General features: G+C 54.4%; 8 protein-coding genes across 8 annotated transcripts; 3 read left to right on the top strand and 5 right to left on the bottom strand.

Annotated features, from left to right (window-relative positions):
• The first annotated feature begins 213 nt into the window (after positions 1-213).
• Positions 214-1,466, top strand: K437DRAFT_250238 (translation initiation factor eIF3 subunit). Its single transcript, XM_013385852.1, has 5 exons — positions 214-331; positions 414-511; positions 609-743; positions 805-1,264; positions 1,330-1,466. The coding sequence occupies exons 1-5, from the start codon at positions 319-321 to the stop codon at positions 1,365-1,367; spliced, it is 744 nt and encodes a 247-aa protein (XP_013241306.1). The 5' UTR covers positions 214-318; the 3' UTR covers positions 1,368-1,466.
• Positions 1,400-5,507, bottom strand: K437DRAFT_275788 (uncharacterized protein). The gene is made up of 2 exons (XM_013385851.1): positions 3,479-5,507; positions 1,400-3,413 (listed from the first exon to the last, which is right to left on the bottom strand). Exons 1-2 carry the CDS (start codon positions 5,336-5,338, stop codon positions 1,515-1,517), a joined length of 3,759 nt encoding a protein of 1,252 aa, XP_013241305.1. The 5' UTR covers positions 5,339-5,507; the 3' UTR covers positions 1,400-1,514.
• Positions 5,508-5,678: 171 nt separating this feature from the next.
• Positions 5,679-7,516, bottom strand: K437DRAFT_275787 (uncharacterized protein). Its single transcript, XM_013385850.1, has 4 exons — positions 7,151-7,516; positions 6,524-6,811; positions 6,195-6,399; positions 5,679-6,093 (listed from the first exon to the last, which is right to left on the bottom strand). Exons 1-4 carry the CDS (start codon positions 7,359-7,361, stop codon positions 5,805-5,807), a joined length of 993 nt encoding a protein of 330 aa, XP_013241304.1. The 5' UTR covers positions 7,362-7,516; the 3' UTR covers positions 5,679-5,804.
• A 649-nt stretch (positions 7,517-8,165) lies between these two features.
• K437DRAFT_275786 (DNase I-like protein) lies at positions 8,166-10,898 on the top strand. Its single transcript, XM_013385849.1, has 2 exons — positions 8,166-8,969; positions 9,044-10,898. Exons 1-2 carry the CDS (start codon positions 8,413-8,415, stop codon positions 10,842-10,844), a joined length of 2,358 nt encoding a protein of 785 aa, XP_013241303.1. The 5' UTR covers positions 8,166-8,412; the 3' UTR covers positions 10,845-10,898.
• Positions 10,899-12,362: 1,464 nt separating this feature from the next.
• K437DRAFT_275785 (uncharacterized protein) lies at positions 12,363-15,595 on the bottom strand. Its single transcript, XM_013385848.1, has 8 exons — positions 15,207-15,595; positions 15,078-15,145; positions 14,829-14,996; positions 14,561-14,755; positions 14,314-14,484; positions 13,355-14,248; positions 12,941-13,279; positions 12,363-12,878 (listed from the first exon to the last, which is right to left on the bottom strand). Exons 1-8 carry the CDS (start codon positions 15,334-15,336, stop codon positions 12,444-12,446), a joined length of 2,400 nt encoding a protein of 799 aa, XP_013241302.1. The 5' UTR covers positions 15,337-15,595; the 3' UTR covers positions 12,363-12,443.
• On the top strand, positions 15,595-18,784 carry K437DRAFT_191690 (uncharacterized protein). The gene is made up of 4 exons (XM_013385847.1): positions 15,595-17,729; positions 17,797-18,158; positions 18,229-18,395; positions 18,466-18,784. The coding sequence occupies exons 1-4, from the start codon at positions 15,765-15,767 to the stop codon at positions 18,501-18,503; spliced, it is 2,532 nt and encodes an 843-aa protein (XP_013241301.1). The 5' UTR covers positions 15,595-15,764; the 3' UTR covers positions 18,504-18,784.
• K437DRAFT_250231 (isoleucyl-tRNA synthetase) lies at positions 18,493-22,283 on the bottom strand (the record flags this gene model as incomplete). The annotated part of the gene is made up of 7 exons (XM_013385846.1): positions 18,493-18,793; positions 18,868-19,057; positions 19,125-19,478; positions 19,535-21,468; positions 21,545-21,731; positions 21,804-22,021; positions 22,100-22,283. The coding sequence occupies 7 exons, from the start codon at positions 22,281-22,283 to the stop codon at positions 18,576-18,578; spliced, it is 3,285 nt and encodes a 1,094-aa protein (XP_013241300.1). The 3' UTR covers positions 18,493-18,575.
• A 418-nt stretch (positions 22,284-22,701) lies between these two features.
• Positions 22,702-25,870, bottom strand: K437DRAFT_238999 (threonyl-tRNA synthetase). Its single transcript, XM_013385845.1, has 3 exons — positions 25,725-25,870; positions 25,205-25,651; positions 22,702-25,138 (listed from the first exon to the last, which is right to left on the bottom strand). The coding sequence occupies exons 2-3, from the start codon at positions 25,611-25,613 to the stop codon at positions 22,782-22,784; spliced, it is 2,766 nt and encodes a 921-aa protein (XP_013241299.1). The 5' UTR covers positions 25,614-25,651; positions 25,725-25,870; the 3' UTR covers positions 22,702-22,781.
• Positions 25,871-26,034: the final 164 nt, after the last annotated feature.

The following is a 26,034-nucleotide window of genomic DNA, read 5'->3' as shown; positions in this document are numbered from 1 at the left end:
ATTCATTTGTGGCCCCATACAGATACTCGCTACTCAATGTAGCGTCCAGGCAATCGTGCTCCCCACCAGAGTATCGCAATGGCGATTATGACGACCTCAACGCCTAAAATCAGTGATGACTTAGGGTTACGCATAGCGAATGCCTGAAGCCATCAGCTTTTTTTTTAACAGCGAGCTTCGTTGCATTTCAGTTATAGCACGGCGCACCATCCTCGGGGTTCTTCACGGCGCACACTCCATTGGAAGTACCGCTGAAGCGTATATTGAGACGGGCACGTTCAAGTAGCAACGAAGCGAAAATTCGAAACAACTTACATCATGTCTGACTGGGGTGAGTTTGAAAATGAGCCGGAGAATCAGGTGAAAGCAGTTGTTCGCGCGACCGGCCATTGACTGAAATCGGCTACTCCCAGATGCTTCCTCCGATGAGGAGACCTCCAAGAAGGTCACTGCGCCGTCGGCAGTGACAATGGGACGCCGTCGGTTCGACGATGAGGAGGATGAGGTCAAGGTAGGCGCTCCTGACATGCTGGGCGACAGCTCGATGCCTTGGGAGCGAAGGATTGACGCGTGCACCAATCACACCCTCACCCCATTCGGGTGCATAGGACGACTGGGAGGAAGAAGACGAAAAGCCACAGGAGCCGGCACCTCTAGCTCCCGCGAAAAAGAAGGGGACGCTGAAACAGAAATTGGCGGAAAAAGAGGCTGCGGAGAAGCGGAGGCAGGAGCTTGGTCTGGAGGTGAGTCGAGAATGATAGCTGCGCAAATGAATCTCCGCTGATCGCATTGCCGCTTTTTCAGTCCGATGATGAGAATCAGGAGGACGAAGAAGACCCGGCAGAGAAGAGGCGGCTAGAGAGGGAAGCCCAGCTGAAGGCGGACATGGACAACGCCGCCAACCTTCTCGGGCAAAATCGAATCTCCTCGTCGGACGACCCTACGCTAAACAAGCTACTAAACGCCAAACCCGTATCCAAAGAAGACTGGGATTCCTTTTCAACACAGCTGTTTGAGCAGCTCATCAAGCCGCAAACGTCGCGCACGGGGTTCGACAAGCACTTTGCGCCACACCTGATCACGCTCCTTAGCGCGGGCATGCGCGACACAGACATGCGCCTCGCCAGCGCCAAGCTCAAGGATCTTGCAGAGAAGAAGGCCAAGGCTGAGAAGGAGGCTAAGAAAGCGGGTGGACAGGTCAAAAAGCCCAAACCAAAGAACAACAGCACCGCCAGCGCTAAGGACAAGATTGATACCGCCAATTGTGAGGACCTCTGGCTCGTGGCGTGGCTCCGAGTTCCACACTGACTTCGGACATCACGATCGCAGACGCAGATGCCGTCGAGGAGGACCTAGACTTCATGTAGATTCTCTGCAGATGGTGCGCATCGCATAGCATGTGGGATAGAGTGCTCAGATGTGTTGTGAGCAGGTTCTTTTTGCACATGTAGTACACACGATGATACAACATTTTCAAGAATCCTCAATGTTCGCAGGCCCTCCTAGTATCGGAATTAGATGAAAGCACGGGGTAAACTGTGAGTATCAGATAGCACTCCGGCGAACGCTTCGTCCCCACCAAGCGAAGTGGATCGCGCGGTTAAATGCAGTAAGCGCCAGCTCCGAGTTTTGAATATCAAAGCCGCCATCTCGACAATGGACGAGCTTTCTCGCGCAAGCGCCTGCCATTCGTCGTGCTCCCGCTGCCAGGCGGTGCCGGTGTCGATGAACCAGATGGGAGCAAACGAAAAACGATGGCCGCCATTGTACATGCTGGGCACAATTGGAGAGGAATGTAGCGATTGGAAGAGTATCTGAACGCGACAGTCGATGATCCACAGTAGGAACCACAGTGCAAAAAGAAGGCCCACGACCTTTCGCGCTACCCGACGTGCTGCAGAGATCATCGACACATGACTGTCACTCTTTCTCTGAGCGTGCACAAGCGCTTTGGCTGAAAGTTGCAGCTGCAGCTGCGTGCGAGCACGTTCGAGACGCGCGATGCTCCCAGCTTGCTTCTCATCTTCGGACCAGTCGTCCATCGATTTGGCCATTTTTCCCTGGTCGTCTTGCACATGTGAGCTTTGGCGAAACAAAGGCTGAGACGACGCGTGTGAATCCTCGGTACGATGCATTGGCACAGGAATCTCGATTTTCCGCACATGGACGCTTTTGAGCGCTTCCAAGGCTTGGTCGAGCTGCTGGATCGTCTGTCGAATACTGGTGGAGCGCTTCTTGTCCACTGTATCTGTCTTCGGTATAGAGTCAGGCACCTTTGCGTCTGCATCTGCGGAAAAGAAAGTCGGTTCGATCCCACTCAGATGCGAGAAAAGCGGAGACTGCGCTGCCGGCGAGGCAAGTGGAGGTGTCGAAGCCCTTGGGACTGTCAATGCGATGCGACCGGCACCGTTGCTCGGATCGCTAGAGTCATTCGATCGGTCGTCATCATTACCGTCGACGCGGGAACCGCTCTCCAAGTACGCCCGGCCAGGCTCGCTAGCCGGCGCCTCTCGCTTCTTGGGCCTGAGAAGAATATGCCGAGAGAACCTTGAACTGGACTTGGATGGGGATTTGTAATACCCTGGCGGCTGCGGCGTCAAGTTCGACGCAAGGCTTTCATTGTGAGGCGTTGCCGCGCTGTTGGCTGCTACATGCACCTCGGTCGCATATAGCACAGACAGGTCCATGTTCGGCGGCTGAGGCTCGGCGAGTGGCGGGAGCGGTAGGAAGTGATCACTGACGGGGCTGTGCGAGCTATGACTTTTGCTGAGGTCCTCCAACGCATCATGCAACGACCGCATCTCTCGCGAAAAGCTGTTGTCGTCTGCTTGTGGCGAGGCCAAGTCGGTACTTTCCGAGCCGGTTGGAGAATGATACTCGAGCTTTGGGCTGAAACGGACCAACCGCCCCGAGCGCCGACGCATAAGGCTGCTGCCGCGAGATCCAGGCGTCTGGTAGGCATTGAGCCCAATCCCTGGCTCCTCATCCCCGAGGACAGCACGGTCGCTTCCAAGCGCTATCGGTAACTCAAGGTGCGGGCTGCGAGAGCCACCGAGCGCGCGCTCGATCTGCTCCTGCACAGCATCTGGACCCGCAGTAGGCAGACTAGCATTCAGGATGCCGATTTCATTTGGCCCGCGATTAGCCATTTGATGTGCATTTCGCGGTGGCGTGTGGCTGAGAGAGGGCGATTGCGTAGAGTAAGGAAGAGAAGAGGCACCCGACGCACGCCCAAAGCTTTTCCATTTGGCATTTGACTCGGGTGACCCAACGTAGGCTGATAACTTTTGCCCGCCAAGCTTTTCAGATCCATCGCGGCCCTCGGCTTCGAAGAGTAACGAAGAACTGGCGGTGTCAGTCGCGCGCAGGAACTCGGTAGGGATTGAATCACTGGCAATCGCTTGCAAAGTTCCCTTCACGAAAGTTTGAAATTGTGCGTCAGTCGTCGGCCGATTCGTTCAATCATTCGTGTGCTCACCTTTGAACTGCGCGGCCTGAGCTGCACCTCATCCCTGCGCTCCGCGACAGAAGGAGCCAATCTCACTCGCTCTGTATTCTTTTGCGCGCGCTTCTCTTGCTCATCGCGCATGACACGCTCAAAAAAGTCGGTGATGCTGCGCTTCGATGTAGATGCGAAGGGAGAGATGATGGCCGTGGTCGCGTTTGTTGCAAGGCGCATGGAATGCTGGCTTTCCGCCGGAGGCGAGGAGGTATTGCACGCTCGGTCGATATTTACGTCTGCCAGAGACCCGAAAGGAGAATGCTTGATAGGAGATGAGTGGCTGCGTATTGGCGAAGGTCTTGTTGAGCAGATCGGTGCAGATACAAAGGACGTGTTCAACTGTCCTGCAGTTTGTTCGACTCGCAATTCTTGTCTGGTATGTACGGAGGCTAGCGAGCCGGAGCTAACTTCATCGTCCGCTCGCGGACGCACTGCCGGAAAGCGTGCAAGATCCCGTTGACCTCTGAGGGATGATAAGGAGGATGGATGGACCAGGGTACTACGTGTGTTGTGCAGACCATGTAAGCTCCGATTGGTGCCTTCTTCCTCCTGCCCAGAACTGCCCTCCGGACTGCTCCGCATCGCACAGCGGTACAGCCCGCTCTCCTGTTCTGCATCTGAGCACCTGCAGTCATCCGGACAGAGTGGAAGCTCGTGAGCATCTTCAATGTCACCAATTTGAGGTCGCGCTCTCGGCTGGACTTTGCGCCTGATGCTCAGGCTCCCCTGCTCGATGTCGGGTTCCTGGTCTTGTGGCTTGCCAGTCGTAGAGCCACCAAAACGATAAGGCGGATGCTGGTGCAGTGATTGCAACATCTCACCTCCCCTTGTCCTGGTCGAATCCTCTAAAACCGAGGATGAAGATGAGGACGAAGACGAGGGCCACGAGACATGATCGCTGACGAGCGTTTCATTCGGCGGACGGGCAGTACTGCTCGTGCCACTCATGACGTCTGTTTGCTTGTTGCTGCTACTGGTGCTCGGGTTTCCTTCTAGTGACGAGTGTCGACGACGTGCATGAGACAAGCTCGCTAGAGCCTCTGGCGGGCTAGCAAATACGCCAGCACGACTTGTGGTTTCAGGTGGTGTTTCGTGTCCCCTCAACTCGCGTGAAAGGTGGGGTGCACGGCTTCTCCGCCTCGGTCGCTGTCGCGGCAGGATCACACGGTGCTCGAGTGTCGAAGGCGGCGCAGGTTCTCCATCCGCTTGCATGTTGGTGAGGAGAGCTTTGATGCGCTGAATGTCCGAATGGCGCTTGCGTATTTGGTGTCGCGAGCCTTCGGAACTTTGGAGCGATGTATCGCGCGTCACAGTGCTCCCATCTGCCCCGGTAAAGGTAGGCAAATGGCTGTCGACTTGGGCATCGCGCGTCAATGCCAGCTCACTTGCGTACCAAGGAGGAGAGGCGGCGCCAGAGGAGATCGGTGAGATGGACCGCGATCTTGAGACTGAGCCCGACGCGGAGGCCAGAGGGTACGCGTAGGATGCCGTAGGGCTCAACACACAATTGATGTGTCTCCCATCACCTCGTCTTGGCAGCACATTCGAGGCATCTGCCACGTCATAATGAACTACTGCTGACTCTTCATCATCTTCTGCATTTCTCGGACGCGCTTCCGCGGCTAAGATGCGCTCGACGGCGGAAACGTGTATGGACAGTGATGAGCCAGAGAGCAAGCTGCCATTGCTGACAAGAGTCGTACTGGAAGATGCGGCCGAGCCGCCGCCGCCGGCAACACCCACTCCGATACGGAGGCTGTGCTGCACGGGGAGAGTCATGGATGATCGGTCCGACACATTCTCTGCAGTCCGAGACGACAGGTCGAGGCTGTCCATCGTAGCATGCTAGACGAGTGCGCGTTGGTGGTCACCCGGCGCGGGGACGCGACTCCCGCAGGGTATGCCGTTCGTCAGGCGGACTGATGGGCAGGCTCTACGCGCAGCCAAGGATACTTAGTCGACAGACCGAACGCTGAACAGCGCCGCAACTGCAGTTCGAGCAGAATGTGCTGGTTACCCTTCCGTCCTATAATATGGTAGAGAATCGATGAGAGCAGGCTGATGGACCGCGCGACGCGTTTGGGAGCGATTTTGGAATGACCACCAGGCCTCGCTGTCATAAAGTCCGAGACGACGATTTTTCGCTCTCTTCCAAGGAGACAAGCAGGACGGGACCCTCAAGGGCAGTGCACAGTGCAAACCGATATTACAACAGCACCTTCAGAAATACACAGTCTCTATATCCTCTGGGTTGACCTTTTTCCCATCGCACAGGTCCGCTGCGTCCTACACGCCCTGTATACTAGCACGGCTGATGCGCCGCAAGCTGCTGCAGCCAGCCTTCGAGCCAGAATATACCGTCGACGGTGCCTGTTGTTCCGACGCCGTGGCCCTCTAGCGGGTAGAACGCCTGGTCGCCGTGCATGCAGATGTAATGCTTGTTGGAGCTCGAGATGGAAGGGCAGGTGAAGCTGTCGATAATGTAGTTGCACGCAAATCGGACGACGTCGCCGGACCGGAACGCGTGCCGCCACGGGTGGTACGGCATGGGCACGTCGGCGAGCGTGTGGTAGCTGGAGGAAATGTAGATCCTATGGTAGCAACGATGGGGACAAGAAAATTTTCGTGGCTGCATGTATCGTAGAATGGCTACGACGAGGATGAAACTTTACCCGGGTTGGAGGCTACAAACTCGACGTTCAGGCTTGCGAGTCGCGCAGCGTCAAGGTTTGCTTGCGTCCAAAGAGGTATATAGGTCATCAAGTTTCCCTTAAGGCCTCGGGTATGGAGGCAAGGTCGACGCACGTCATGATAGGTGACATAGTTGATATCCTGCGACCACTCCCACGCGAGCTGCTTGGCGGGCGTAAAGACGTTGCAACCATTGGAAATCTGACCTGTGGGAGCGACGACCGTTTCATACGTGCACAGCATCTTCACGAAGCTGACCGTCGAGGTGTTTCACTTTTATTATTGCGTTGCTGCATTCTAGCGCTGCGTTATGGCCTGCACGAAACCTACTTTCCACGTGGAATGCCCGCCAGTTACATGAAAGATGTGCTGTACGCGATGCATATCGGTAGCCGACCAGCGAGCCTAGAGCGGCAGTAGGCGTCTCGGGGAGGAAGTTCCATCTGACATGCCTTGCTTCGGCCGTGGAGCCGACGTTGTAGCCGGCTTGGCACGGCGCGCCGAAGAAGCCCTCCGCAAAGCAGTAGGCGCTGCCCACCACGCGCTGCTGGTCCTTGCTATTCCATGCCCACTTGTCCCTCCCGCTGACCTTCTTGGCTTTCGCAACGAGGCGGGGATCTGTATTCCCGAACGATCAGCCAATGTCCTACATCTCGATGGGCCCGGCCCTGGACAGCTGCTTGACCTGCGCGGCATCAAAGCGGAATTTTCAGTGCTTGAAAAAGGCAAAGCTGTCGCTCGCTTTCAGGTAGGGGCGGTATTGAGCAATTTGTGTAGCGAACTTCTAAAGCGAGGTGTTCATCCCATTTGAAAGGCTCCCGTGCCCGTGGCGACCTTAGCTGCGGGAACATATGCAATCAGATCAAGCGTCAGCGGGAGATGGGATCATCTACCATGGAGCCGAAATATGAACGCACAAGTGCAAATACGTAAACTCGCAACCAGAAGGAACTTCACCGTTGTTCGCAGGCAGTGGCGGAGTGTGGCCAGCATGATAAGGGCTATCGCTGCCGAAGTGGCCCATTGGACGGTACAGCGCCTGTTCAGATGCTGCAGTGTCACGCAAGCTATGCAGATAGAGGTTGTGGCAGAGCTCTACAATGCGCGCTGCGGGAGGGCTGGCAGTCAACGTGAAGTCCAGCAGCGCGAGGAAGCGATATGAAAGCATTGCGAGCTGTCAGTCGGCAGAGTGGATGACCCTGCTAGATCCGCTCTGGACGTCTCTGAAACGAGCAACTACGAGCTGAGCACGTTGGAGATCAGTTTCCATCTCAATTGTCACGCCCTCTTTGTCGATAGGCAACGCTCGACAGCTATCACTAGCACGCAAGGAGGAAAATCCATGATCTTCCATGAAGGAAATGAAGATATCGTGCAGATCTGAGGCTGTTCAGGGAGAGATAACGTGCAAAGAGTGTTTGGGGTGAAGTGGACTGCGTCAGTGGAAAATAAGTTGCACGGAGCACAGGAATAAAGCAAAGAAGGATACAGTGATGATGGATGATGATGCAGTTGATGCAGTGTATGCCCTGGTCAGCACGTCCACGACGAACCCCTCCCTCCCCATGCAGAAATTCGGCATGTAATCCGGCCCGCTGCTGAACAGCTTGGCTATTGCCGCCAATGATGCGGACGATGATGACTAAATTATAAGGAAGAAGAACAGTTCGTCTCTCCTTCACCTACCTCATCGATCCTCCCCTACTCCCAGCAGCTGCCTTCCCTGTCTTCATCGTCCTCGTCTTATCAGCAACAGCCTGGCATCTCGCTCAGCAGAAACAATCTCACAAGGCGTTCAGTCAAGGGTTTGATAATAGAGTTCGACGCCAGCAGAAAGGCCCATTTAAATAGGGTTAGTATTCCTTCGCAGAAGAGAATGTCGACCACTGCCGACGGCGTCGTCGGTATCAGCGCCTATTCCTCCAACTACTGACTCCGCCCAAATGGCGAGCATCTCATAGTTGCGTCGTGTGACGATACGAGCTGCTCGTGGGACAATCGACGGTGCATCGTGGATGGAGAATGGCGCCGGGTTACCTGTTAGAGCGGTACATGCACTTCATGTGGCATATGGCCAGGTGGTTCCGTGCTGCTACTGCCAATGCCTGAGCCTTTTACAGACGGTCAGCATAACAGTTCGGTGGCTTCAGCCCATCATGCCATTTATGAGGACGACATCGCAATCCCTTTGAAACCCCTTAAAGAACATCCGAAACGCCATGCGCATCGTCAGCTGGAACGTCAATGGCCTACGCACGCTCAAAGGCTACCAGCCGTGGTACTCTCACAAGAGCTTTGCCGAGTCCCTGGCGCACCTCAAAGCCGATATTGCGTGCTTCCAGGAATGCAAGCTTACCCGAAAAGCTCTGCTCAGCGAGGCTTCCCTGTCACAAGGTGCAGCTTCCACATGCGTCGTTGAGGGTTACCAGGCGTTCTTCAACCTGCACCCTGACAAGGGATACTCGGGCACTGCCGTCTGGACACGGAGCGACGTGTGCGTGCCCGTCAAAGCCGAGGAAGGCATAACGGGGCGCTATGCGCAGGAAGGCGGGCCGAGCGGCAGCATTACAGCCGCGATCATGGGATCGTCAGGGGTCGGGCTCAGGGAGGCCGACCGCATCGGGTTCGAGCCCTGTGATATGAAAGACGATATGGACATTCAGCTGTTTAGGAGCATCGACAATGAAGGCCGAGCGACCGTGCTGGACTGCAGCATGTTCGTTCTCTTCAACCTCTATTGTCCCAATGAAACTGGCCCGGAACGGCTTCCGTACAAGTAAGAGCACGTGAAACCCTTCTTTCTGCTACTTGGACGGTCACTTATATACGCACGAATATATCCCTTCGCAGGATGGCCTTCTACAAATGCCTCGAGGAGCGCGTCCGTCGGCTCGTCGAAGCCGGGCGCGAAGTAATCATCGTGGGCGACATCAATATCTGTCGAGACGAGATCGATCACCCAGACCCAGAGCAATCCATGAAGGACCATTCGCTTCCCACTTTCAAAGCCCACCCGGCGCGCGCCTGGTTCGACAATTTTCTCGCCCCCAACGGTTCGTTCATTGATGTCGGGCGACATTTACATCCGACGCGACGCAAGATGTACACCTGCTGGAACACCATCATCGACGCCAGGCCCGTCAACTACGGCACCAGGCTCGACTACACCATCGTCTCGCCCGGCTTGATGCCGTGGGTTAAGAGTGCCGACATTCAGCCTGACATTTACGGCAGCGACCACTGCCCCGTTTACATCGAGCTGCACGATGAGCGCTTCATAGACGGTCAGACGTTCCGCATCAAGGACCTCCTGCATGCCGCTCCAGCAAATGGTACCGTCAAGGCTCCACCGATCGCATGTAGCAGCTGGCCTGAGTTCTCTGCTAAGCAGCGCAAGCTCGCGAGCTACTTTGGCAGTGGAGCAGGTGCTGGTATGAAGCGAAGCGCAAGCACAGCCTCGCGGCAGCCTGCATCCCGGCCCGCCCTGTCGTTCTTAGCGCCAATCACCAAAGAGTCAGCAAGCAGCGGTAGGGGCTTTTCAACGCCTGCAGCGACCAGCACCGAGGCGGATGGTGTTGGCGCCTCGCTGGCTACTGCATTGGCCGACGCACTTTTTGAAGTTCCCTCAGCGGAACCTGACTACATCGCCAAGGGCAGCGGTTTCGCTTTGACACGGCCAGCAAATGGCCCTTGCTCGTCTACTTGGCCCACTGTACCATCAGGGGCAGCAGCAACAGGTTCAAGGCACGGCACTGCTTCAAAAGGGCCCCGGTTATCCCAAAGCAAACCCAGATATGCTAGCAGCAGTGACAAAGTTTTCTCGGAGGCTTTGCCGAAAAAAAGCGGTGGCAAACCAAGTGCGGCTCCTTTAAGCAAAGGGGTAGCCAAAACTATCAAGCCCACCGCAGCAGCTCAGAAAACTAGCGCTCACAGTCAGTTGTCCCTCAAAGCTTTCCTGCCAAAACGAAATGTGGCGGAGACGCCGCTCGAAGGCAAAAGCTCGACACGAGACGACGAAGTATTGGCGTCGAATTCGGACAGAGGGAAGGAAGCCAGAGCGAAAGACACCAGCATGGTTGCGGAACAGTCAAGCGTGGAACAAATTACACCTCTCGACAGCGCCTTAACTGTACGAGCCGATGAACAAGCAGAAGCAGAAGCAAGAACGGACATCTTGAATGCATCCCGATTGATCGATGACGAAGTCATTCCGATATCACCCGACAAGGAAGATGGTGTTTCAACGTACAAATCCGCTATGGCGTGGGGGCAGATCTTCACGCCGCCACCAGCTCCGCTTTGCAGCATGCACCAGGAAGCGGCACGCGCGTGGACCGTCAACAAGCCTGGTCCAAACCACGGGCGCAAGTTCTGGCTCTGCAATCGCCCCGTTGGGCCCGGACATGAGGGCAGCGGCATCTCGCGCGATCGCGTCAACCCCCAGCTCCGGTGCGACTACTTTTCGTGGGACAGCGACGTCAAAAGACGCCAGGCAAAGGCGAGCAAATTTGTGCTGCCCGTGTCGGATCAGAACCAATGCGAGGCTGCCAAGGCTTTCGCAGAAGTCGGCCGCTGTAGGAAAGACTTTGAAGCGCAACGCGAGCATCCTCGCGAGAGTCAGCAGGCTCACAAGAGGGTGAAGAAGAATTAGGTACTGTAGCATATCCGCCGAGTTACATCCTTGTATCATTAGAGCACATCTGAAAGATAGGACATGCTTTCAGACCATCCCTAGTCGTTGTCGAACCACCTGAGAAAAAGACGAAAAGAGACAAGTTCAAATGGGCCCCGGTTAAAGTCGTCCCAGGTATCCACTCGCCCTGCACCGACAGCTCCGCCAGCGCCTTTCCAATCCATGTCAGCGCCAAACAGGATCCATTCGGGAACTGTCGTGCCGGTTCGCACAGGGAGCAGCTGAGCTGCACGCTCAAGGGCCCTAAGGTGGTCGGAAGCGCCAAGCACCAGCGCCATCGAGCCTCGAGCATTGGCTCGAGAAGGAGGCTGTAGAGTCAGGAGACGGAGTCCACTTCAGGGCAGTTTTGTCGCGGCAGCCCAGATGTCTCTCTCGGAAGTCAAATCGACTGAACTGAGAAGTGAGACAGTCATGATCGAGAGGCATCACTTGGGTCGATCACTCGAAGATTGCTCCGGGTTTCTGGAGCATCTCCACAGCGAGAATATTCTCGTGCGGCCCACCAACCACCAGGGCATTTGCTGCACCAAGCCTCTGAGGCTGTTCAACCATTTCGCTGTCGGTGACCAGCACCGTGTCGATGCGACCGCAGATGAGTGAGTCAGTGGTCCAACGGTGGGAAACTGAACAGTACTGCCTGAATTGCGTTTCAGAGGCCTTGGTAGGAAGTACGATCTGAATTGGCTCTACACTCTTAAGGAATGTGAACATGAGGCCATCAGCCTTGCGGCGAGTCGGTGGCGCGCAATTGACTTCTCTATCTTCCTCAACATGTTAAAGGCAAGGTCCCCGTCTGAGCTTAGACTGTCCTGGTTGCAGACCGACTTGTCATTCGCCTCGAATTCGTGCTGGCATTGAGCAGCTCGGTCGAGAAGGCGTAGCAGATGAAACGTCCAAGAGGCTACAAGAAAGCAAGGTTGCCGAAAGCCAAAGCTGGATTAGCAGCGAACGGAAGCTCCCGCATTCGAACCGAAAAGGTACCTAATGCGGTCCATTCTTAAGATAGCTGAAGGGAATGGGCAAGCGATAAAAGTGGAGCTTGCTTTATACCAAAAACATGGCACGATGCACTTGCGAAGGCGATGCAGTAGACTATCAGCAGCGCAAGAATGGAGGGCATGACCGAGGGGTTTGCCTGACATGAGCAGCTGGTTGAAGAAGCGCTGCCGAGAGCGAAGAGTGCCACGGAGGCAAAGCAGACGACAGCGTTTGGTAGATCCCTAGGATATCAGCAGTCAGCTGCTCCAGAGGCGCAGTTCGTATGATGAGGATACCCAACGATGAAAGCTGAGTACGAACGAGAAACGATTTCGATCACATATGATTAGTTCGCTTCTCGTTTAAACTAGTTATACCATGGAGCTCGGCGGCTCATCCTGTGGCCGCCATCGTTGCTCCTCCTATCGCAAGTGCGCCCCATTAACGAATAAACCCATCAACACTTCTCAGTCCTCACACGTTCAATGGCTGTGATCAAGATATCCGTGGAGGGCACATTTGATTAACCAGTCCAAATAGCATGGGCTGCGAAAATTCCGTTTGAACATCGCATGCAACTTAAACTTGCTGTATGTTTACAAAGGTAATTTTGGGAAAGCATGCCTGGTCTTGCCACGACATTTCCAGGGCGCATTTTTCATTGGTGGGAACAGCGTTGCATTTTTCAAGGTATATCGCTGCGTTCTGTCCGAGTGCTCGCAGAAAGTCCCATGCCACCCCTCTCTGCCCGGCATCATGGCTCATCGAACCATCAACCGTGTCAATGAACAGATCCTCAACGAACTCAAGTTGAGCCCCCTTTGGTTCCAAACATTCCTTCGCGAAGAATGATTCACATTGGTGCCAGAGGGAGTCCAGCTGGGATGGTACCCCGGCTGGTTGTGACCCTTTGAGCCACTTGAAACGACGATAAAATTGAGTCTTGGAGACGCTGGAACGGAAAGATGCGTCATAGAGCCTACCATGGAAGCAAATTTTTAGGCCAGAGCAGAGCTGCGATGCCGGATCAACGGTCAACAAAAGCTGAGAAACTGAGAAACGTTTAAAAGACTCACCCTATACAGTCCTTCAGATAGCTGGCTTAAAACTGTCATCATGTCCATCTCAAGCTGCACGGACTCCAATAATGCACCGTCGGCTGCATTAGGGCTGCTGCTTGCTTTTGCTTGCTTCATAATGTGACTTAAGAGGAGTCCACGCTCGCCTGCCAAAAACGTCGTCACCCAGTATGCTGATAGGAATTCTGGCGGGGCGTATAGTTGGAGGCGAAAGCCGAGAAGAACAACTTGCAGCATGATCTCCATGGTGATTGACTGGACGCAAGCGTATACCTTCTCGATCGACCGTGCACAACCACTGTTGAATAGAGCAGCGTCCTCACTGATTTGGGCCATCTGAAACATCCCACAAAGGAGAGGTGATGTCAGCAAGAAGTCAAAAAGTAGTACAGATAGTTCTAGCAAGCTCACTGAGTCGGACAGAGCGACCCACTGCTGATATCTTTTCGCAAAGTTTCGATGCTGGCGCGGCCCGTTCTGGCAAAAGGTACACAGGAAATCGACGAGATACCCGGAGAGTTGCGGCAACGCCCAAGACAACTGAGTTAAGACTCGCTTTACTACACCAGGTTCGTCTGATGGGTGGCGGGGTGGAAGAGCAAAGACATCTTCGTCGAGTAGACCGAACTGTGAGGATTGTGCGTCAGGTGCCTGAAGATTTTCCAACAGGCGCAACTGCTGGTCCATTTCGGCGGCACTTAAACCGATGCAGTCTGCCAAGAAAGAGGCTCGAAGCCATTCTAGTGTCTTGCAGCCCGCGACTACGTTGTTTGGGCTATTGCAGATGGCGCTCTGCATGATTGATCGGATGTAGGCGGGTTTCTCATTATTTCCTTGCGTCTGGGTAGAGCCCCCAAGCGCATCCAGAAACGACAAATTGTCCCCCGAACGGCCGGGATTGGTTCCATAGACGAGCAACTGATGCCAGGAGCGCCAGCTTGGTTTTTGCAGCATCTCGTTGATAAGCTTCACACCTCGAAGCCAGCGGTCGAAGAAAGCGAGAGCTTCGCTTGCGCTCGGGAGGGCTCTCGACTGAGAAGGAACGTGCGATGCGAGTCGCCGATGAATCCCAATATCAAATGCAGCTGAAGCCCGTGCTGATGGAGCACGCGAAAGGTGCGGCTCGGACAGTCTTTTCAATGCCCTGGCGCCATCTGCCGGCGGTGTTCCAACGCAATCCTCTGATTTTGTGAGTGCCCGAAGTGAGGACTCGGCACCCCTAACGTGAACAGGAAGGTCTGCGATATTTCCGCTGTTGAAGCTTTGCGGAATGTCGCTCAGCAGATCTAAACAAAGCAAAATGTGCTGTTGTTGCAATTCAGTATCATGTAGCCACATAGGATACTTCAAGCATAAGGGACGGCCCATACCTTTCGGAAGAGGAGACGTAGTTTGAGGGCATCCTTCTCGCTAGCTGTTAAAGCTGGGTCTGATGTGATTCGAGCCAACGAAGCATCGAGCCCAGCAATCGCATGCTCCCTAGAAGTGCAATGTGTGTCCAAGATGCTCAGCCCTGACTTGTCCCCTTGAAAATCCTCACCCTGTCAGTATGGGACCGCGCTCGCTTCGGTCAGACACGGCATACACGGCATACACGCTAACACAATTCATACTCACGTCGTAAACATTGCCCTTGACCAACTCTTTCCAAATGAGACTTGTTGAAAAACAAGTTGAGGAGACATATGCATGTAAAGCATGCATAACAGTTGGTCCTTGAGGGAGAACTTCCCGGATAAATTGGTCACATTCGTGCAACCATCTGCACGTGTACAACGTGCGAGACAGTGGCATCGCGGACTGGTATCCGACCTAGTGAAATAAGGCGCGAGTTCCAAATTTCAGCCCAGCCCCTGGCCAAGTTTGTCGAGAAAATGAGGCTCACATCGCACGCGAGAAGCCGGTCCATAATGAAGCAAACATCTGCCACGGTGTATTCCTGAGAGTGCGAGGCTGGGTCGAATGCAACGCTGCAGTCGTATGGCCTTTGGTCTTGCACGGGCAAGTCTATTTCCAGCGCTTCCATACCCGTGTCAGTTCGAGGTTCCATGGCCTGTTGTGAATCAGGTTGCACCACTGTCGATACGTCAGCAGCGCAGGCGCAACTCTGCACCGTCCAGGATCAGCAGCGCACCTCAACAGCTCCCATGGTGTCCATCATGGTGAATCCTGGTTGGTGCACGAGCTTTCCCAGTGGAAGGTCTAAGATTCGAGCGACGTGGTCAGAATATCATGCAATCTGCTGTATCGCCAGAAGGCTCACTGTCACAAGCTTTGGCAAAAAGCTTGGTGGCATCGACAAAGCCTGGCAGCTTGACGGGTGTCGACACCGTCTCCGACATGGTGGCGTGGGTCGGTGCGCCTCGCGGTACACTTATGCACGCCTCTTCCATAACACCTCAGTACTAAGTGCACATCTTCTAAGAGCCCTAAAGCTGCCGGCAGCGGGTGTGTATCAAAAGAAGATCGTCTTGGGATGATTGGGTCAGTGCCATTTAAAGTTGGTCCCTTAACCTTTTCGAGGGTCGAGATGGACAAGTAGCTCGGTTTCTCGAGTCGTCTCGTCCACATCACATTTCCGACTCCCGCGTCTTGACATGACCATTATCGGTCCGGGGAGAAAAAAGTATCGGAAGACCATACACCTCAATCTGCCTGGCACATGCATGTGCACTCCGGTGTCCTTTGCATGCTGCACCTCAGTGCTTTGTCGCACCTGCTGATCCAAGGCGCTCGCGTGGTTTGATTCACGCCGCCGCCAACCGGCCAAGGGGCACTTGTCACAAGTCACTCGCCAGCAGGAGACGGCGCGGTCGCCGTCATGCCCGGTTACGATCCCGTCCGTGACCCGAATCCATCGCCCACTCGCGAGAAGGCGGATGCTGGCTTCCCAACCCTAGGAAAAGATGCACTGCCTGCTGTGGTACATCCGAGCCTTGATCGATCCGGCTCATCCTCTTCGCGCACGAGCTTGGGAGACGGAAGCGTAAGTGGCGATGCGAGCGGTATGATGTCGCCTGTGCGGACCCGGGCATCAATTGCGGACATCCTCAACCCATCATCATCTTCGCCAGCCTTTACGGGTCAAGATCGAGAGGGGCAGCGAGTAGACACCGCGCTGTCGAGAACAAGTCATGCAATTGCACCAATGACAGCTTCGTTGTTGCTTACTGGGAACAGCATCCAGTTTGGCTCGCCCTTCTCGGCTCACACCCAGCTGCCGCTGTCTGCCGGAGGATACGGACGCCAAGAGCGCAGCCCGAGTTTGGTCAACATTCTCAATGGTGGAGAGGCAGGACCGGTAGAGCGCAGCACGCCAAAGTCGAGATCCTCATCCATATCAGCATCGAGAGCGCCGTCCATCTCGATGCACGCTTCTTCCTCGCCTGAACTTGGGTCTGGAGCCTCAGTCGAGCGGTTTGCGTTGGCAGACAGTCCAAAGGGTCGATTTGCCACGTTGCTACACGGACCGAGCCCTGTGGGAGGGCCCATCACGCCAGCTGCAGCCTTCGTACCTTCCATAAGGCTCGAAGAGGGCGGCAGGTCGCGTTCATCAGAAGGGAAAGTAAGAAATGGCTTCGTTGTCCCAGACAAACCTGCATCTCGCTCGCCAGACGTTAGCAGAATAATTCCTCAGCTTCCTGAGGTCTCGACACTGAGGTCGACTGGGGCTGCATTGGCTTCGCCGACAACTTCGACTCTGTCTATCGATTCTGGCTCTACTCCAGCAGTTGCCAGTGTCGCACCCACCTCTCAAGCGGACGAAGCTTCTGGGTACCCGCTGGATCCCACAGCTACCTCTTCGTCAACCACCGTTCAATCAGTAGAGAACCACCAGGCTACCCTGGCATCCCCGAAGACTGCAGGAGCCGAACCAATTCCTGCCTCTCTGCGGAATGTCACAACTACTGCAGGGGTCAGGAGGAAGCATTCAGTCATGGTTCCAAACGAAGAACTCGTCCCATTCTCTGTGAACTGTGCTGCCGCAGCAGCAGCGGAAAAAATTGGTGGTCCCCCTCAGAAAAAGGCCCGCAAGGCTTTTACGGATGAGAATCAAGAGGCGAAAGGGATGTCTTCACCTCAAGCCATTCATCCATTTGCCAAGTCGATGCGCACTTCATCGCCAATTCCGGCCTCTACTTCATCCGATGCGAAAGAAGACCCTCTGTCAGAGCCCTCGTCCGCCGCCTCCGCCGCGCCGATGCCCACAGTCAAAGCTTCCCGTTACGCACCGAGAGAGCGCTTTTCTCGTCCTGGCTCAATTTTGCAGCCCATTCTACCTGATGAGATAGAATCTTTCAAGCGGCGACATCAGAATCCACTCCGACGAATGGCTGAGGGTGGCGCTGCAGGCAGCGCAAGCACGAGCATATATCAGGATGGGCAACGGCCCATCGAGAACGCCGGCGAAGTCGCAGAGCACTACAACCGGCGACACGATGTTGGCGTACAAGGGCGCGAGAGGAGTCGCATCTTTCCACTGCGCAAGTTCAACAACTGGATCAAGTCGATCCTAATCGGACGCTACGCCCGGGATCGTCCGTCCCCTGGTTCCAATGGCGAAGACAAAGGCGAGGTGGAGGGCAGGCGCTCTAGACGTCTTGGGCCTCGTGTAATGGAACTCGGTTGCGGGAAAGGTGGTGACTTGGCTAAATGGGACAAGGCGCGTGCTTCTCATCTGGTCATGATCGACATCGCGGAGGTCTCGATACAACATGCGCAAAGTAGGTACTTTGATCGAAAGCATTGCTATACTGCCGACTTTTATGCTTTCGACTGCTTCGGGGTGAGTTTGGAGATGGCTGCTAACAGCACTTGCCCTGATCCTGACCAACGTGCTGCATGCTGTGAAGATACCGCTCTTCGAAAAAGTCCCAGCCGAGGTTCTGGAACTGCAATTCGACAATCTCAGCCTCCAATTTTGCATGCATTACGCATGGTCTGACATTCCAAAAGTCCGTGTTATGCTTGAGAACATATCCAAGTACCTGCGGAAAGGCGGCATCTTCATCGGAACGATTCCGGACGGGGATCGGCTTCGGTCCAAGTTAAAAGAGCTGCCAGAGGGTCAGCTTAAATTCGGTAATTCGATCTACTCTGTTGAGTTTGAGCAGCGGGAGAGCTTCCCCATCTTTGGGCACAAGTACAACTTCTTTTTGGACGATGCAGTCGAGAATGTGCCCGAGTACGTAGTCGATTGGACGCAATTCGAATCGTGAGTCCTTTTGTCGAAGGCACTTTGGCTGTACTTCGAGCGCTGATGGAGATGCCTTCATTTTTCTTAGACTTGCTTTCGAATATGGAATGAAGAAGATCTACCGCAATAACTTCTTGCAAGTTTTCGAGGAAGAGCGTAGCGATGGGAGCTTCGGTTCGCTGCTCGAAAGGATGGACGTGGTCGATCGGAGGACAAAGCAGCCACTTCTAGATGACGAAATGTGGGAAGCAGCATGTGAGTCCATGTTGTCTGCACCAGCGCCGCCTTCTCATATTTACTTATCGCGAATTCATACGTTTCATAGCGATCTACCAAGCATTCGCATTCGAGAAAATTCGTTGAGCTTACGATGTTACAACACCAGTCCGGCAACAACTGCAGCCTAGCCTAGCTTATGTACTAATGTTTACGCAATCAGTGCGCGTGAACTACGCTGTCACACCTGGCGCAAAGCTCGGTGCCCTCTGACCGAGTGAAGAGCCAACACCTGGGGCACTTGGCCTGCTGCGGTGCGCTAATGGTGATGCTCAGGCCCATATGCTCGCCTGTCACCTGCCATTGCGAGGCAGAGATATCGAGACTATCACGGTGCAGAAGGCGCGAGACGTTTAAAAAGCGTGCCAAATCGGACTCTATGGGGGTTTGGGGATACAGACTCCTATCAGCTCTGAACCTAAACGAACAAGGATGTACTCGGAAAGCTCACCGTGCTTTTCCACTGCGCCCATAAGCATTGCGTCCATTGCTGAGGTGGCTCGTATGTGCACGTCGGCCTCGAGAGCCGACTTGAGGAAAGATTGCTGGCGACCTTGCTCAACGAGTAAAAGCACCTTTTGTCGTAGGCCCATCAGAGCTGCACCTTCGGCTGCTACCTCCGAGCTGAGGAAATTGAGGGGCTGAAGAATGAAGACGGGGACATTTCAGTGCCGTTCAGCAGAACAATGTGCGGGGCTTTACACATACAACTGGTTGCCACCCGGCTTCGAAGGCCGAAACGAATGTGTCACATTCATGCGCCTCGGAATCCGACTGTCGATATTGATGGATTTCTTCAGCAAGGTGCGGCGTGATGGGAGCAAGGATAGCTGTCAGAGTACGCAGGACCTGATCGAGAGTGGCCAGCACTGCTTGTCTGCGTGGACTGTCGCGTGCATCGGAATATAACACGTCTTTGGTAATGTCCAGGTAAAAGGTGGACAGCGATGCGCTGACGAACTCGTTCAGCTTTCGGGCGACTGTTGCAAAGTCAAACGCGTCGTACGCTTGCAGACATGCTTGTTCTAACAGGGCTAGCTGGTGCAGAGTATAGAGCTCACACTTAAAGACACGCAATTAGAAACAACCTGAGCCTCATGCACAGAGGCAATACTCACGAAATCAAGCTTGACATTGGCGAGTGGCTTCACGCGTTCCGTTTTGAGATTCGCAAGCATGAATCTGGCGGTGTTCCTTAGCTTTCTCAATGCATCTGCAGCCTTCTTGACGATTTCGTTACCAACCGGCGCTTCCTTTGTGTAATCGCTTCGCGCAACCCACAGGCGCAGAACATCGGTGCCATACGCTGGAATCTGCCGCTTGGCATTCCCGCGGATGAACTCGAGAGGGGAGATGGTGTTGCCGATAGACTTGGACATCTTCTTGCCCTCCTTATCGACAACCATGCCATGTGTGACGATGTGTTTGTACGGTGCGGACCATTGGCTGTTTTCTTCCGAGGAAGCTCGGCCGGTAGAAATGCGCGTAAGGAGCGAGGATTGGAACCATCCCCTATGCTGATCTGAACCTTCAAGGTAGACGTCTGCTACCGGGTAACCGGCGCGATTAGTATGCTGCACCACTCCCTCTTCATGGAGATAGTCCTCCATGACAGCCCATGAGCTTCCGGAGTCGAACCAGACATCAATCGTGTCCGTTCCCTTAATCCAACATTTCCCGCTTTTCTCTCGCGCATACTGTGGCGCGACGAATTCATCCGCCTCTCCAGTCCACCAGTAGTCCATCCCCTTTTCTTTGAGCACGCCGACGATGTGTTCGATGTTGTCAACGGTGAGCAGTGGCTGCCCACACGCTTCATCATACAGTACCGGTATTGGCACGCCCCACGCGCGCTGGCGAGATATACACCATTCGCTTCTACCTTGAACAAAGCTCTGCAGCCTTGTCCGCGATGTGGTAGGTGTAAAGTGAACGTGTTCTAGGGCTTTGAGCGCATGAGATTTGATGCGTGAGAGATCTGCAAACCATTGCCACGTAGCGCGTATGATTATTGGGTGCTTGGAACGCCAGTCACACGGGTATCGATGGCGTTGTGGAGCCTCACTGAGCAACAGTCCGGATTTGTGAAGTAGGGAGACAATCGTGCGCCCCCCTTGTCCCAGAGCTTCCTGGCCGACCAGCTGCGCTGCAGAAATCGCAGACCCTGGCACTGATGCTGCCCCTTCTGTAGACGTGACATCAGGCGCCACCAGTGTGAATCCGAGCAACGATAGGTCATCCGTAAAGCAGCCACTATCGTCAATGGGTGAAAAAGGCTGCTCCCGGTCGAGTAACCCTAACCCTTTCATGCACTCGTAGTCCTCTGCACCGTGTGCAGGAGCAGTGTGCACAAGACCAGTACCTGTCTCGGCCGTCACGTAGTCGGCACCGATGACCGGCCTGCTTGTACTCGAGGCCCGCAAGCCAATCTCCCGATCGGTTCGCTGAAGTGGGGGCACATAGCTGGAACCGAGAAGAACACTTCCACGGAACCGTGCGAGCTCCTTCAGCGGCCCAACGAGCTGTGGACCAACTGCTTCAGCTACAGGCATGCGCTGGGATTCTTCACTTGCGTCGTCTGGAACAATCACGCCCGTTGTGAGCTGTGGTTGTTGATTTCGTCGTGGCACTGGCGTGTATGGTCCGGCTTGTACCTTGGAAATGGCTTCGATACGATCGGTTCCAACGATTAACAACCTCGGCAGTGTATATTCTTCGTGTGGCTGTCGTTCTAGTGCGACAAGACTATACTCTAGATCGGGATGGACAGCCACCGCCATGTTAGATGGCAGTGACCATGGCGTTGTCGTCCAGACGACAAGGTCAATCGCAATCGTCCCTTCAAGAGCCTTTCTTGTGAGATCATTCCCGTTGCCCTGTTCCCTTGTGGCTTCTAGCGATGCGCGAAGATCGTCCGAGAACGATGCGAGGGGCAAGCGGACATAGACAGAATGAGAAAGGTAATCTTCGATGTACTCTAATTCTGCTTCCGCTAGGGCCGTGCGCGTAGAAGGGGACCAGTAGACAGGCCGTCTGGCGCGATAGATTAGGCCTTTCTCGGATGTAACCAGATGAAAGGAAAATGGATTAGTGCACAATCAATTATCCTGCTTCCGAAGATGCCTCACCCTTCTTCGCCATTTCTCCAAAGATTTTGAGCTGTCGAATCTCATAATCGACGTCCAGCGTACGGTAAGTTCGCCGTGGATCATCCCAATCGGCCATGATTCCGAACTCCTTGAATTCTCCTTTTTGCACTTCAATGGCCTCGAGAGCTTTACGACGTGCCAGCTGCCTGATCTCTAGCGCTTCCAGCTGTCGTTTTGTTCTTGGCCGCGTCCTTGATCCTAAGTTAGCCTTTTTCTTTGAGCCAGATGTAGATTGGACGTTAATGTCGGACTCGAGCTCCGAAAGCGCCTTCAGCTCAATCGGAAGCCCGTGACAGTCCCAGCCGGGCGCGTAGTGAACGCCTCGGCCACGAAGGACCTGGTATCTGTTGATGAAGTCCTTGAGAATCTTGTTCAACGCATGACCCATGTGCAGATGTCCGTTTGCGTACGGTGGTCCATCGTGCAGCATGAAAGGTCGTTCCGGCTCAGTGTCAGCTGCTTGATTAGTTGCCGTGCTGCTGCCGCTGCAGGAAGTAGATGACGACGAAGCTTCCAAAGGATGACAGTTCTGACGCTGCTTAAATCGCGACCATTGCCAACGATACAAATCCGTTGTCGTACGCCCCCGGAAGAGATGCTCACGCTTGGGTGCATCTGCTCTGATCGGAAAGTCGGTGTTGGGGAGCAGCAGGGTTGAAGAAAAGGCATTCTTGTTTGACCCATCGCTGCCTGTCTTCGCTTTTCCCTTTCCCTTCATATCCTTAATATCTTTAGCTGCGGAATCTGTCGCAGTTGAAAAATGGGAATGTCCGGAATTGAAGTGATATTGGACCCTCGTCGTTTGACACGAACAAATTTGTCGAAGACGTGAATGACGAGCAGGCCCAGGTGCACGAAGCACTTTTGCAGCGCTGTGGCGAAGGTGCGCCATGATGACACCTCTTCCCTCCCTTGCTTGAGCGCCTTTGCCGCCGTCTCTGCTTCCGACGAAGTCGGAATCTTGGAATAAACCATCAACGCCCTTCTTGGGCCATACACCGTCCCTCTGAGCCGTAAGGCTCGGTTCTTCTGGTAGATTGGGTGGGGGAGATCGTGACACGACTGAACAAAAGTCGCTGTCGCTACCGGCAGTGGTTCCTTGCAAGAGCCCCCGGATTAAAATTCGGTGCAATTAAGTTTCGCAAAAATATGAATGTTTTCACGGAATTACATGAACACATGTAAAAATCATAAGCAGGTACTGAGAGCTTAATGACTACCAGTGATTTGTGTCGAGCTCTTCGAAGAGCCTTCGTAGCTTGTGCAGCTCGTACTCTCCCATTTCCTTCTTCAGCTCTGGCCTACCAGGCAGCGCAGGAGGCGGGTTAGCAGCATAGTCTTCTCGGACACGGACGCTCACCGTCCCCGAGCGCGCCTCCATTTCACCAACGACGAGCATAAAGTTGTATCGAGCAGTTGTGGCCTTTTGGATCATCTTGGAAAGACGCTCAAGGCTCAAATCCTGGTCGACATGGAAGACTTGCAGCGGACGTGCCAGCGGAAGTTCTAGTGCATCGTCTGGTCTTGAAGCCTCGCCGGCCGCCACTCCCCGAGTCCACCGCTTCTGGTCGGCTATTTCCCTGCCAAGCCCAAGATAGTCGCGCACGTATTCGACATGCGCCTTGATTTCGGGCGTGTCCGCCACAGGCAAAACAATAGCTTGCCGAGGACTAAGCCAGAACGGCCATCTGCCACCACTACTCTCGATCAATATTGCCATGAAGCGCTCGACACTGCCAAGTATCGCCCGGTGAATCATGACTGGCATGCTGTATCCACTCCCGTCCGCGGAGACCGGATTGGCGTAGCGCAATTCGAATCGCCTAGGCAGCTGAAAGTCGAGCTGGATTGTCGCCGTCTGGTGCTTTCGGCCAGCGGCATCGACGAGCCTGCAGTCGATCTTGGGCCCATAGAACGCGCCATCGCCTTCATTGGTAGACCACGCACGCCCACAAGCATCCAGGGCCTGGCGCAAAGAGTCCTCTGCCTTCTCCCATTCGGCGACCTCGCCGATGAATTGCGCTGGTCGCGTGGAGAGCACGAGCTCGATCTGCTCGAATCCAAAGGTGCGATACGCATTTGTGAGCATCTTAAGCATCGACTGGATTTCGCCAGAGACCTGATAGGGCGTGCAGAAAACGTGCGCGTCGTCCTGATGGAAGCGGCGCACTCTGGTGAGACCGGACAGTGAGCCTGATGATTCATTGCGGTGGAGCGGGCCAAACTCTGCTAGCCGAAGCGGCAGGTCGCGGTAAGAACGCTCCTTGCTGGAATAGATGAGGCAGTGTCCGGGGCAGTTCATTGGCTTGAGTCCGTAAGCTCCTTCGTCTCCATCCTCCATAGTAGACGCGGTGGAGCCGTGGGCCACACAGGAATGACCGTCATGCGCCGCCCTGGCGCTCATCCACTCGCTGTCCTCTCTGAATCCCTTAACCTTGAACATATCATCTTTATAGTTTTCCCAATGCCCGCTGCGCACCCACAGGTCCTTTTTGAACAGCTGCGGAGTGCGAACCTCATCGTACCCGTGAACATCGTACAGGTCACGGATAACGCGCTCGACTTTGCGCCCAATACGCATTCCATGGGGCAAAATAAAGGGCGAGCCGGGACTTGCAACGTCAGACGTCATGAATAGCGCCTGAGAGCGTCCGATCGTCCTGTGGTCAGAAGCACTGGCTGCTTCTTGGGCGGCGATGTGCTTTTTGAGTTGAGCATGGGAAGGGAAAGTGATGCCACGGACACGAAGAAGCGCTTGAGTCATTGGCAAAGCCTTCGGGCCCACATGTGGGGTTGAGGGCGTCCAGGTTGCTGTGGACCATTGCCGAAGCTTGACGGCGCGAAGGTAGTTGGTGGATGGTAGGAGAGCGAAGCGTCTCTTATCTGGCACATTGGGCTTTGTGAGGATGAAGTCGATGTAGAACTCCCCAACACGCACGAAGCTGATAGTATCTCCGTCCTTCACAGTCGAAAGCTCCTCTAGCTTGAAAGGATTGCTCTCGAAAACTTCCCGAGCTTCTGCGGGCGATGTCGCGATGATGTCGATGGGCAGATCTGCTGTAACAAGCGCCTCGTAGCACTTTTGTATTGAGGTCATGACGCTTTCATCGAGGCGGGGAGTCTCTCCCATCTGCCGTCCAATGAGTTGAATAACGTTGGCCACCGGATCCGACGCGGAGACATTGGAAGCGCCGGTTTCGAGAGCGTTTTGCTCCAGGAAAAAGTCATAAGCGAAGCCTGCACCTCCCGAGACATCTTCTACAAGTTCTGGTGCAGCAGTTAGGTGTAGAATGCTTGACCGTGGTCTCTGCTGGAAATGGACCTGGAGAGCCGCCCCAAGCACATAGCCAGAGGTAGTCCAGAAGCACCTTCTCGCGAGCACAGCGGCTCGTTCAGCCGACAGTTGCTGCAGCTTCCTGACGCTTGACACTGACGCTGTAGTAGAGAAATCGGAAGCTATTGGAATGAAATGAAGATACCTCGTGTTGGGTGGTAATGTCGCGCCGAGGGACAACAGGGTCCCATGCTGATCCAAAGCAATGCCAAAGCGCATGTAGCCTCGTGGAACTTTGCCTGAAGTATAAGGAATGCCACAAAGTCAGGTGACGGTTTGATTGATCCCATGCTACGACCGCTCACGTTTTAACACATCTAGTGCTGTCTGAGTCTGGTCGAAATCGGGCTCAAGTTCGATCACCACACGGCCATCCCCATAATCCTTGCGCCCATCTTCATCATGGGATAGCCGGGCACAGACTCCAGCGCTGTAATGTAAGTTTCTTCGTGGGGTAGATGCATAGAGCGTAGTAAAATCGGTGCATTTTTGGTTGCAAAGTCTAGAATAAGCGCGAGAGTGTCTGAATGCACCGTGGCTAGGCAATGATGGGGACGCAGCGGATGATTGGGAGGGTCGTTGAAATGGGCATCGTCCCGGCCCATCACGGAGATTTGGGCGCTCTGCAGCGCGTAAGACCTGGTACCAGTTCTTCCGGTTCATCCTTGATCTTGCAGCGGCTATTGGGTGGGTCGTATGGGCGACGCTTTGCATCCGAAGTGCGACTCCAGTAATCGTCAGAAGGAAGAACACTAGAAGGTGGTCAAAGAAATTGATGTTTCAGTGGTCGCAATATCAGACGATGTAGGTTCATACGTTATCTACCTCAATTGCAAAATGATACGACATAACCTTCATCACCTTGTACTAGGACGCAATCTTTTACTTGCTTGATATATGCGAGTGGAGCCATTTATCTGACCAGGTATCTATCTCCACGCTCTAGGGATCATGGGCGCTGTGCTAGGTCAGGGTGTGTCCGCTGCGGTTGAAAGCAACGCCCTCAGTCGAATCTTGCGAAGGTCGGCACCGTGCCTGCGCTTGCGGCCGATTTTTCGAGCTCGACGACTTCATTTCAAAGCTCCTGGGGAGAAGACGGTGCTTGGTATTGAGAGGTGAGTACTGAAGAAAATGA

Source organism: Tilletiaria anomala (genome assembly GCF_000711695.1).
Source record: "Tilletiaria anomala UBC 951 chromosome Unknown K437scaffold_94, whole genome shotgun sequence".
Lineage (NCBI taxonomy): Eukaryota > Fungi > Basidiomycota > Exobasidiomycetes > Georgefischeriales > Tilletiariaceae > Tilletiaria > Tilletiaria anomala.
This window is presented reverse-complemented; position numbering and strand designations above follow the sequence as displayed.